At 45.0% G+C, this 10,921-nt stretch overlaps 4 protein-coding genes across 4 annotated transcripts; 3 read left to right on the plus strand and 1 right to left on the minus strand.

Annotated features, from left to right (window-relative positions):
• Window positions 1-38: 38 nt before the first annotated feature.
• Window positions 39-543, minus strand: RhiXN_08523 (uncharacterized protein; the record flags this gene model as incomplete). Its single annotated transcript, XM_043328339.1, has 2 exons — window positions 39-238; window positions 297-543. 2 exons carry the CDS (start codon window positions 541-543, stop codon window positions 39-41), a joined length of 447 nt encoding a protein of 148 aa, XP_043183724.1.
• Window positions 544-3,282: 2,739 nt separating this feature from the next.
• RhiXN_08524 (Retrotransposon gag protein) lies at window positions 3,283-3,993 on the plus strand (the record flags this gene model as incomplete). The annotated part of the gene is made up of 1 exon (XM_043328340.1): window positions 3,283-3,993. One exon carries the CDS (start codon window positions 3,283-3,285, stop codon window positions 3,991-3,993), a length of 711 nt encoding a protein of 236 aa, XP_043183725.1.
• A 236-nt stretch (window positions 3,994-4,229) lies between these two features.
• On the plus strand, window positions 4,230-7,420 carry RhiXN_08525 (Retrotransposable element Tf2 protein; the record flags this gene model as incomplete). Its single annotated transcript, XM_043328341.1, has 4 exons — window positions 4,230-5,804; window positions 5,853-6,633; window positions 6,667-7,033; window positions 7,147-7,420. 4 exons carry the CDS (start codon window positions 4,230-4,232, stop codon window positions 7,418-7,420), a joined length of 2,997 nt encoding a protein of 998 aa, XP_043183726.1.
• Window positions 7,421-9,809: 2,389 nt separating this feature from the next.
• RhiXN_08526 (uncharacterized protein) lies at window positions 9,810-10,777 on the plus strand (the record flags this gene model as incomplete). Its single annotated transcript, XM_043328342.1, has 7 exons — window positions 9,810-9,976; window positions 10,032-10,061; window positions 10,120-10,168; window positions 10,219-10,344; window positions 10,399-10,450; window positions 10,502-10,663; window positions 10,716-10,777. 7 exons carry the CDS (start codon window positions 9,810-9,812, stop codon window positions 10,775-10,777), a joined length of 648 nt encoding a protein of 215 aa, XP_043183727.1.
• Window positions 10,778-10,921: the final 144 nt, after the last annotated feature.

A 10,921-nucleotide genomic window follows, 5' to 3' on the forward strand; every position in this document is an offset into this window, starting at 1 on the left:
ATCCATACCACCATCTGCTCCTCCTCATTGAATTGGTCTCAATGGAGGGCAACCCATAACAGCATGCAGTCAAGCCATTGAGTTGCCTTGCGTCCCCTGGTATCTCCCTTATAGGGGTTGGGGAGATCCATTTTGGGCTGCTTTACAGAGGACCCTGCATCAAAGGGGGTGAGGGAGCTGAGACTCCTAGGCGTTCTCTGAGGCTCCTTTTTGGGGGCTTGTCTTGGTTCCTCTTCTTCTGATTTGTAACCCATGCCCCTTGATGGACAGAATGGGGCCTTGAGTCCAAGCCTAACCATGCCTGGAGTGTGGCTTCTCCCCCAGTGTGGGTTGGGGAGTGACAGGCCCAGTCAATGGGTCAGGCTTGGCTTGAGGAGCTCCTTGGTCCTTGTCACCAATGATGTTGGCGGTCTCCTTGCATATGGCTTTGAGCTTGTTGAGCTGTTGGCCTTGTGCTCTAATTTGGTCCTGAAGGGACCCAACTGTGGTTGTGAGGGCTGTGATAGCCTCAAGGAGAGCGCCAAGGGTTGGCTCTGGTTCCATTCTTGGCAGGTCTTGCGGAGTGGGAGATGGGTTGCAAGAGGTTGGTTGGGACTGGGCTGCCACTGAATGGTGGGAGGAGCAACTTGAGGATGGGAGTAAGGGTGAGGAACGCCAGAGCGTGTGGATGGAATAATTGGGACAGCGTGGGGGGTAGAGGTGCCTGATACAGGACTTATGAGCAGTTTTTGTGCAAGGTGTTATTTGCTAACTCCTTGCGTCAAACACCTAGTGTTGGACAATCCCTACAGCAAATCAACAGATCTGGCAATTGTGATATGTGCAGGTTTTTTGCAAGCAGGTGTTTCAGCTGTCTAGGAGTGCTACTTGTGGAGTTCCAGCAAAACCTGTGGTATGCAGGCAATCAGAGCCTGTTGGCCTTATAGCAATTTGGTACTACATGGGACCAACGCTAGTTTGATTATTAATATCAAAAGGCAAGTCCGTTCACATGATTTCCCTTGTGCTAGTACTGGAGGTCCTCTTGTTGTTGATCAAGCCTACAAGAAGTCAATTTTACAATGTTGTACACCACTGTAAGGTGGGTACACGCTAGTGGGGGGCGGGCGCTTAAGGCCATACTACTACAAGCAAAACTAAGTAATCTAACTACTAGGCTATGCTGAGGTTGCATAAGGCAACCTGCTATCCTATACTACTGTTGAAGGGGCCTTAGGCCTAGGAGGTGTGGTGAGTCAAGTGGGGGTTGACGTCTGAGAACTGATGGGGGCCAACTACTTAGCTGGCTGGATAATCCTCCTCAATGAATATGAGACAAGGTAAAATTGACTTGGGGTCTCCAAGCAATTTCCCTCTTGTATTTATACACAAGAAAACTATCTACAGGTGGTCAATGTCCTAGACGTCCTTAAGGGGCGTCAAGGCAGCAGGCACTTGCGGCTGTATGGAACTATATGTGAACCGCGTAAGGCGGCAGGGGTACTACCTACAACAACAAACTAACTATCTACAGTGACAAGATGCTATAAGGCGTTGGCAAGCTACCTAAGTACAGTGGGAACAACGCTTAAGGCGTGTATCTAAGTAAGTTACTGGCCTAAGGCCTCATACAGTGTAAGGGATGTAATAAGAGGTAATCAACCTTGGTGTTACCATGGTTGGTTGTCCTCCTTATATATTCTACAAGAGATCTAGTTTACAAATACAATATATCCAATACCTAATCCAATAAGAACCCCACTCTGCAGTTGGCCTTACTCATGCATACGTGTCACTGATGTGTCATGATGACGTCATGGGTGGAGGTGACTATGTATGCTGAATAAGCGCAGATGGGGACGTGGCTTGGCGCTTAGCATATAATATAAGCGCCAAAGTCATGTGATTGAAAATGTTGTCCATTTGACTTTGTTTAAATTTGAGAAAATTGGAATAAATTCTGTGGTATTGATTGTGTCTACAACAGTCAAAGCTTGTGAGAAAAGAAGTAAAGATATGAAAAAGGAAGCATGCTGCAGACTGCGTGGGAGCATGGATTATCCCTAAGCAACCTTGGCACGGCATCTTGGCATAGCATCTTGGCATAGTAAGCCCTGAGATCACGTGATCAAAAAACAAAAGATACAAGGTTTGGAAAAAATACTATAAATATCAGAAAATTCAGGCAAATCCAATGGTATATGTGAGGAAGGTGTAACACTTGGGGCAAACATTGCCTTGGGGCAAATATTAGGAACTGTTATTATTTACTATGTACCAAAGTATTGACTCCCTCAAGTGTTTCAGTTGCCACATGTACCTCCTGTACCCCCTCTTGGTATCAGTCATGTATATACTTGTTTGTGCACCTTCTCAGGGTATAAAAGGACCCTGTGAAGACGCTTCTAATGCATCCTCCTACTATCCTACTTTTACTCTTATCTATTGACATATACACACAAGCCTTTAACAGCTTATCTGCACATTTACTTTAGTGATTGACTCACTGTAAATAGCATAGGAGGTTATTTGGTGCACTAAGACCATAGGCCAGTCCCAACAGACACAGGGTAACCTATTAGTGTACTTACTGCAACCCTGTGCCCCTTGACTGTCACAGTTGTTGAGCTCAACATTGAGCATAGTGCAACAATACTGTAAGGATTGTTGTGATTGAGTGATAGTGTTTCAATCCACCATACCCCCCATATTGTAGATAGCTCTATCTACAATATCTCATAAATCCTAGATATATTCTAGATAAACCCCATAAGCTTTAAGTCTTACTTGAGCACCTATAAGTCCTGTACTTATTAGGCAAATCCTATAAATCCTGTACATTAGTCAGGTAACCCCTCTTACCTAAGGTACTATCCAGAGACCTTAAGTATACATACCCTTAGTCACTTAGGCTTAAGTAACATTAGTCTAAGGTACTAGATATAACCAACCACCTGCACTTGATAGTTGGTAGACTATTTGTTAGGAGTTGTTATTCCTGATAACCTAGCCTATATTGTGCATATATTCTGATTCTTAATACTAGTTACTGTCTCTTCCCAAGTACATTTTGTATATAGTAATTCTTTATTACTCCTGTACTTACACAACTCTTAACACCCCATCCCATCTCTGCGTCTCCAATCCCCAATAGGAGCCCCTGCCCCTCCTCCACTGGCTCCAGCAGCCTGCTATCCTGCTCCAGTCAAGGTTGACCACCCCAATGCCTATACAGGCAAAATTGGGAGTGAGGCCAAACAATGGCTCACAAGGATGCTGGCCTGGACCTGCCTAAACTCCAGGATGTTCCCTACCAATCAAGAGGTTCTCTCCTTCCTCTTAATGAACATGAAGGACTCTGCCAGGGCCTGGGCCCACCCTCACCTTGACCAGCTTGGATCACACTGGGCAATCATCCAGACAGTCAAAGGATTCAAGTTGGAGTTTTTGGCAGCATTCAGCAACCCTGATGCCACAAGAGCTGCCAAGCAGAAGATCACATCCCTCACCCAGTCCAGCACATGCGTGGATTATATCACAAAGCTCAGAACCCTGGCAATGGAACTGGACTGGAATGATGTGGCCCTTAGAGGCCAGTTTGCCTGCAGCCTCCGCTGGGAAGTCAGCTGCCAAATTGCTACCTGCAAACACTGCCCCCAAACCCTCCTTGAGCTGCAAAACACAGCACTTGTCATTGACAATGCTCTCAGAGAAGAGCGCGCTAGCCATCTGCCAAAGGACAATAAGTATAGCAAGCAATCCAACCCTGCAAGGGGGACAAGTACCAGCCAACAAGCCACCAGCTCAAGGAAGCTCTCCAACAACCCCAATTACATCTTGGAAGAGGAAGGGAATTGCTGCTGCACTGCTGGCACCTGCATCAAATGCAGCAAAATGGGACATAAGTTTGCAGAATGTTGCACTGGCTGGAAAGGCACCCCTATCAAGGAAGGGACCAAAAAAGAAGCCGCCAAGATTGGCAAAGAATCTGGCCCCACCTCAGGAAAAGATTAAGGGTACCTGCTGCCGTGCGCAAGGACTCCAAGGACCCTGGTATTTGTTCTGAGATTTGTAATATATCCACACCTAGAAATGCACCTCTGTTCACAATCTCAATCACACCAGAAAAACAAGTGGATAACCTAGAAGTCCTGATAGATTCAGGCGCAACATCATTGTTCATACACCCACACACTGCTGAGGCTTTACGCCTACCCCTGATAGACCTCCCCACTCCCTGTACCATTACTATGCTCAATGGGTCAAGCCCCCAGGCTGGAAAGATATGGAAGAAGGCCCAACTAACCTTCCTAATTGATGGCAAACGTATGACAGAAACCTTCTTGGTCTGTAATACTGGGTCACATGCTGCTATTTTAGGAATTAAATGGCTGGAACACCATAATCTGGAAATTGATTGGAATGCCTGTACATTGTTCTTCCCTCATAAACCCCCTGAATATGTGGCTATTGCCAAGGAAGAGGAAGCAGACAAGAACCCCCTTGAAGGAGTACCCCCAGAATACCACCAATATGCCAAGGTGTTTGGGGAGGAAGAATTCAACAAACTCCTGCCTCATTGGCATTACAACATTGGGATCAAGCTTATGGAAGAAGGCCCCCTCAACTCACCCCTCTATAGCATGACCAATGCCAAATCTGCTATGCTTAAGGACTGGCTCAGGGACAAGTTGAAAGCTGGGAAGATCTGTCCTAGCAAATCCTCCATTAGCTCCCTGGTAATGTTTGTGCCCCAGAAGGATGGTTCCTGTTGCCTGGTTGTCAACTACCAGCGCCTAAATAACCAGACAAAGAAAAATGTTTACCCATTACCTTGCCCTGACAACCTTATGGCCCAGCTCTGTGGTGCCAAGATCTTCACTAAATTAGACCTGCAATGGGGTTACAACAACGTCCAAGTCAAAGAAGGTGACAAATGGAAGACTGCCTTCCAAACAAAATACAGATTGTACAAATCCTTAGTCATGACCTTTGGCCTTACCAATGCCCCTGCCTTGTTCCAACACTTCATGAATGAACTATTTAAAGACCTGTTGGATGTTTGCATCATCATCTACTTAGATGACATCTTGATATATTCCAAAGATGATGCATCCCACTTGCAACATGTTCATGAAGTACTACAGCAGCTAATGGAAAACCAGCTCTTCTGCAAAGCGTTGAAATGCACCTTCCACATCACCTCTGTGGAATACCTGGGAATAATTGTCTCTGACAAAGGTTTTAGCCTGGATAAGCTCAAAATTCAAGCTGTCCAAGAATGGCCAGTTCCAACCAAGGTAAAGGAAGTACAGTCCTTCCTTGGTTTTGCAAATTTCCTATGCCGCTTTGTTGCAAACTTCAGCCACATGGCCTGGCCATTACATGACCTGGTCAAGAAGGATACACCTTGGAAGTGGGACACAAAAGAGCAGGAGGCCTTCCAGGAACTAAAGGATGCCATTACCAATGCTCCTGTACTTTGCCACACAAACCCTGCCAAACCATATTTCCTGGAGACAGACGCATCTGGCGCTGCCCTAGGTTCCATACTCAGTCACTGCCAAGAGGATGGATGTCTACACCCCCTAGGTTTCCTTTCCAAGTCATTCAAGGGTGCCAAACAGAATTATGATACGCACAACAAGGAGTTACTTGCTATCATAAGATCCTTTGAGTACTGGCATATCTTCTTGGAAGGAACAGAACACCCTGTTACAGTATTTATGGATCATTGGAACTTAGAATACTGGAAGGAATCCTGGAGGTTTAATTGCCACCATGCACAATGGCACCTTCTACTAGCTGGGTATAACTTCCAAATTGTCTACAGACCAGGTTAACAATCAGGGAAACCAGACGCACTGTCACAGCAATCAGACCATGCCAACATTCCGCCAGAACCCCAATCCATGCTCCCAGACCCCTTATTTGCCAACATTGCACTAGTCATGCCTGAAAAGGAACTACAACACCAGATTGAGTCATCATTAGACCAAGATGAATCTCTGGAAGAAATTTTGCAATTCCTACAGAACAAATCAAAGGCTCCACCATCCATCAAGCATGCCTTTAGAGACTACCAAACAGAGGAGGGTCTATTGTTCTACCAAGGAAGAATTGTAGTCCCTGATGTAGGTACCCTGAGAACAGACCTACTTCAGATCTTTCACAATAGCCCTCTGGCTGGGCACCCTGGCAGGCAACAGACCCTGGAATTGATATCATGCAGTTACTATTGGCCAGGCATATGGGCCAACACCTACTGGCATGTTGACTCTTGCAAGATCTGTCAACGCATCTGCAAGCCTAAGTATGCTCCCATTCCCCCACAACCACTTGAACTTCCATCATGGCCCTGGCAGCACATCTCCTACAACATGATTGTAGATCTACCCAAAGATGGCAACCATGACTCCATACTCATAATTGTGGACAGTTTTACCAAATATGTCATTTTGGTGGAATGTTCCAAGAAGCTCAAGGTGCCAGAACTGGCAGACCTTTTCCTACGCCATGTTTGGAAGAAGTACAGGATGCTGGAGAAAACTGTCTCAGACCAAGGACAAGTATTCAATAACAAGTTCCTTAAGGCTCTGTACCAACACCTTGGGATAGACCCCCATTACTTGTTGGCCTACCACCCACAGAGCAGTTGACAAATGGAATGCATCAACCTGTTGGTAGAACACTTCTTAAGGGCATACTCTGGAATCAATCAAGGGGACTGGGTCAAATGGCTTCCCATGGCAGAATTTGCTTACAACAATGTGGTACACAATGCAACTGGGAAAACCCCTTTCAAAGCCCTACATGGGTGGGAACCCACACTAATGCCAAGCAATGTGCCTACAAACGTACCTGAAGCAGATGATCTGGCCACCCAAATGGAGTCACAATGGAAGGAAATTGAATTGGCTCTCCGGCTATCTAAGTCACAAATGATAGCCAGAGAAGAAGGAAGCCCACTTGAGTTCAAAATTGGGGAAGAAGCATGGCTAGATGCCAGGAACCTCAAACTCAAAACCCTGAGCCCAAGATTACCAAAAAAAGGGTAGGACCCTTCAAAGTCATAGAGAAAATATCCAACTGGGCATACCAATTAGAACTCCTGCCATCCATGCAAGTTCACAATGTCTTTTACGTGGGATTACTCTCTAAGGTCAGAAGAGACAACAAAAGGGCCTGTGAAAACAGACCACTGCCAGTAACAATTGATGGGGAGAAAGAATACAAGGTAGAAGGTATAACAGACATGAAAAAACAAGACAGAAAATGGTTCTTCAGGGTAAAATGGAAGGGCTATGGATCAGAGGAGAATACCTGGGAACCAAGGGAAAACCTCAAAAATGCCAAAAAAATCCTGAAAAAATTTGAAAAGGATATGAAAGAAAAGGCCCTTGGTGCTGCCAAGGCCCTTAGAGGGGGGGCAGTGTTGTAGACATATTCAATACCACGGAATTTATTCCAATTTTCTCAAATTTAAACAAAGTTAAACAGACAACATTTTCAATCACATGACATTGGCACTTATGTCATACACTAAGCAACAAGCCATGTCCCCATCCACACTTACTTCAGCACACATAGCCACCTCCACCTATCACATCATCATGACATGTCAGTGACACATATGCATGAGTAAGACCAACTGCAGAATGGGGTTCTTATTGGTTATAGTATTGCATATTCTGTATTTGTAATTAGTTGATCTCTGTAATATATAAGGAGGCCAACCAACCATGGTAACACCCAGGTCAATTACCTCTTGTTGCATCCACTCAGTGTACAAGGGCCTTATAGCCCAGTAATACCTAGATAGTCACTTAGTTAGCCCTACACCACCTTAAGCAGCTTTGTTGTTGTACTTAGATAGCTTGTTGCTGCCTCAAGCAGACTTGTTGTTGTAGGATAGCTGCTTGTTGCTGTAGTTAGGTTAGCCATCACCTTAAGCAACCTTCTCATATTTGTACATTGCAGCCACAAGCGCCTGTCCCTCAACATCCTAACAAACATCTAGGACACAAAGCTGCTTAAGGTGGTGAGCAACTGAGTAACTAAGTATTCACTGGCTGTAAGGCCTTGTACACTGAGTGGAGATGCAACAAGAGGTAATTAACCTGGGTGTTACCATGGTTGGTTGGCCTCCTTATATATTACAGAGAGAGTCCTATTTACAAATACATACATGAAAAACCAAATCCAATAGGAACTGTCCTGGACATGGTCACATGACCAGTACAAGTGGTTGCATGCTGGCCCAAGCCCAAATTTGGGGGGTAGCAGGTGTAATCATGGGTTGTCAGCAGAGGAATAATAGGGCTCTATGGCTTAGTGGTCAAGCTGGTTCAATTACAGCTAGTTCTATTTTCCTCTGTTTATGACAACTTGCCAAAGGTGGGTGTGGATGGGTTCTAAAAGCATGGGTGAGTAGGTGGTGCAAGCAAGGGTAGGAGTGGGAGTGGGAGTGGGATGTACATATGAGTTGATGGCTCCAAGCAGAACCTGCATGGCAATGCATGTCTCATCAATGATGGGACCAAACATGGACAGGAGACAGAGAATGAACTGGAGAGTGGTGAAGTTGGACACGGTGATGATGGTAGTAATTGTAGGAATGGTAGGAATGGTAGGAACAGTAGTAAGTATGAGCAGTATGGGTGTGAGTGATATGAGTGAGTGATATGGGTGGGTGTCATATGAATAGGGTTGATACAAATATGAGTGATGTGAGTAAGAGTGATATGAGTACAAGTAATATGAGTATGGGCAATATGAGCAATACAAGTATGCACAACAATACAAGTCACTCAATTCTAGCCACAACAACAGCTGCACCCAACTCCCCCCCCTCTCTTTATATACTCACTGCCCCCTATATTTCCCAACCAGAATACACCCAAAACCTGGACACTAACACCTGGGCATCCTTCCTCTCCCTAAGCATGTAAGCTTGATTCCAGACCTCCAATCTTTCACCAGAAGCCTCTAGCAATACTTCCACTTCATTTGGGCCACTTGGCACCAGTTGGGTCATATTTGGCTCTGCTTGGTCAGCCAAGGAAAGGGGCTGAGTGCAATAGGGGCAACCAAAGCCACCTGACATCTCTGGCAGTCCAGTTCATCTAGTCCATGTATTCCAGTAAGCCATTGTATTTTCTCACTTGTGCCATCCTTAATGGCTCTGATATGTGTGAGATGCAGCCATAGACACAGAAGATAGATTGATAGACAAGAATGCAGACCAAGAACAGATGAAGATTGTGGTTTAGTAGTGGTCTAGTTGAGAAGAGGATGGAATTTGGAATGGGAGTGCTTCCTATTGCTTACCTTGGGACAGAGTATGCCAAACACACACAAGCTCTCTTGATAGGGGCTTTGCTCTGAGTACAAGGGTTTTCCCCATTTTGCTTGAATATCCCCCCTCCCCCAATATTACATTGCACACATCAATACACATGAGTTCTTTCTTCTTGTACTACTCTCAATCAAGGATGTGTCTTCTGGTCTACCACACAATACATGTATACACCCATATGCTATGTGTGTTTGAATCCTAGACCCACCTCCAAGTGTGTTTCTGGCTTTTCTAGGGATTATAGTCACCTAAATTCCAGAAGCCTGATGAGTATATACAATGGCTGGTATGTATTACTCATATGTGGCATACTAAATATGAATCCAACATAGAAAAGTTGACACACACATTGAGTGAGCCATTGGCCAGACCATTGAATTGCAAATTAGCTCAACTAAGAGATGATGTCATTGGCTGCAAAGTTTGTTTTGCACTCCTCCACTTCAAACCTGTCCCAGCTGCTCCTACACAAATGGATACTGCGTTCCGACTTTTCAAATTTTTTACCGGAAGAGCTTCCAATGCGAATGCACGGCGGCCTACTAACCCCAACGAATATGCCTCGTCGCGGGGACCATTCCGCCCAACCTACTATCGGTTTCCAATCCGAAAACCATTGACAGATGTGGAGGCCCAAAAGTATGTTAATTTATCCTTAGCGATGGGTTGCGGTATATAAACTTCGGTCTATTAGGATGTATAATCACATTCGGACCGTGGCATGGTGAGTGTCTTTGTCGTCACAGGAATTGGCGCTGACATCAGTCTAAACATGCTCCTAGGTGGCTAGATGCACTTCCATTTCTGACCAACGCAGGTTTACCATTCAAGGTGTGTCGGTAAAATAAATATGATATTATGCTCGAACTAACTGTTCGTAGGTCGGTGTGGACGACATTATCAGTGCATTTCCCGTCTGGGGTGACATTGTCGGAACCGTACTCTCACTGTATCAAGTATATCTTAGTTGGGTATTTGGTGTACCTATGGCTATTTTTGTGCGAATGGTGAGTATTTTAATGTTAATTTCAGATTCAGTGGACTCGATTCTTGTGCCTTAGATAGTAAACGTGGTCATTGACTTGTTTATTGGAATCGTACCGTTTTTCGGAGGTGCGCCCAGTCACCCTTCATATACCCCCATGTGCTTAGCAATCCTCATAGATGCACTTGACGTGCTTTTCAAAGCCAATCTTCGTAATCTCGACCTTCTTGAAGACTGGCTACTCAAGGATGCACCCTATAGAATCGCATTGATGCCCAATAGAGAGTTTCTTCCTCGTAAGACGGCCGCTGGAGTACCCAAAAATGACGCACGAAACAAATGTGAATTTAAGTACGCTCTTAACTATGAGACCTAACCCTTCCGCCTCTGCAGATCGCAACAGGTCCAAAACAACACGTATGGATGATAGATACGCCCCTCCAGATCTCGATTAGTTGAATACAGTAGACATACCTAGCGACAAATGTATACCAAGTGCTTTACTAAGGTTCAAACAGAGGCACATGGAATAAAATAGTGGCCGCTACTCAAGTACGCATACAAGAATTGAATTGAGTTGTGATGAATAACTTCACTGG

Source organism: Rhizoctonia solani, chromosome 10, assembly GCF_016906535.1.
Source record: "Rhizoctonia solani chromosome 10, complete sequence".
Classification (NCBI taxonomy): domain Eukaryota; kingdom Fungi; phylum Basidiomycota; class Agaricomycetes; order Cantharellales; family Ceratobasidiaceae; genus Rhizoctonia; species Rhizoctonia solani.